At 50.8% G+C, this 1,037-nt stretch overlaps 1 protein-coding gene across 1 annotated transcript in view; it reads left to right on the top strand.

The window, feature by feature from the left end:
• LOC104835896 (histone acetyltransferase KAT5-like) overlaps positions 1-1,037 on the top strand; it is a gene marked incomplete at its 3' end in the record, with an annotated part of 13,361 nt that overhangs the window by 4,031 nt on the left and 8,293 nt on the right. Inside the window, exon 4 of the mRNA XM_010574132.1 lies at positions 235-315. Coding sequence (XP_010572434.1) covers positions 235-315 — 81 coding nt within the window. The remainder of the gene's footprint in view (positions 1-234; positions 316-1,037) is intronic.

Here is a 1,037-nt window from a genome sequence, read left to right on the forward strand (position 1 = left end):
GGCTACTGGGGCAATACTGGGAGCACTGGGGGGCTGCTGGGGTGACACTGGGAGCACTGGGGTGATAACTGGGGACTGCTAGGGGCTACTGGGGCAATACTGGGAGCACTGGGGAGGGGCAACAGAGCCTCCTATTGGTCCCAGTTGCGCCCCCCAGCAGCAGGGCTGGGTGTTACTGGGCGGGACTGGGAAGAACTGGGAGGGACTGGGAGGGACTGACGGGTGTCCCTGCAGAAGCGTAAGGTGGAGGTGGTGTCACCCGCCACCCCCGTCCCTGCTGCCACCGAGACCTCGCAGGCCTCCGTCTTCCCCCAGGTGAGACCAGTGCTTCCCAGTAACCACCCAGTAACCACCCAGTAACGCCAGCGACCCCCCCCAGTAACGCCAGTAACTACCCAGTAGCAGCAGCAGTTCAGAAACTGTATTTTCACCCGTAACAGGTAGCAACTTCCCGGTAACACCAGTAATTCCCAATACTTCCCAGTAATACCAGTATAGCCTTAATAAAAGCAGTAGTTCCCCAGTAACACCAGTAGCTGACTAGTAACACCAGTAACTAATGAACCAGAGCAGTACCTGCGTGGTAAATTCTCATTCACACCAGTAGCAGCTGGGAAACTCCCAGTAACACCAGTTATTTTGCAGTAACAGCAGTATCCTATTAGTAAAACTAGTAACTGCTCAGTAACAAACTAGTAACCAACCAGTAACACCAGTAACCAACCAGTAAAAGCAATGGCTGCATGGCAATTTTTCATTCACACCAGTAGCAATTGGTGACTTCTCAATAACACCAATAACTTCCCGGTATATCCCAGTAACACCAATATTCTCTCGGTAAAGCCACTAAGCTCCCAGTAGCTAACCAGTAACCCCACTAACTACTCAGCAAGAGCAATGACTGTGTAGTAGCTTCCCAGTAACACCAATCGTTTTCCAGTACTTCCCAGTAATACGAGTAATATTAGTAAAAGCAATAAGTGCTGACTAACACCAGTAACTAACCAGTAACCTACCGCTAACACCCGTAACTAACC

Source organism: Haliaeetus leucocephalus, unplaced genomic scaffold (genome assembly GCF_000737465.1).
Source record: "Haliaeetus leucocephalus isolate CR32 unplaced genomic scaffold, Haliaeetus_leucocephalus-4.0 Scaffold416, whole genome shotgun sequence".
Classification (NCBI taxonomy): Eukaryota; Metazoa; Chordata; class Aves; order Accipitriformes; family Accipitridae; genus Haliaeetus; species Haliaeetus leucocephalus.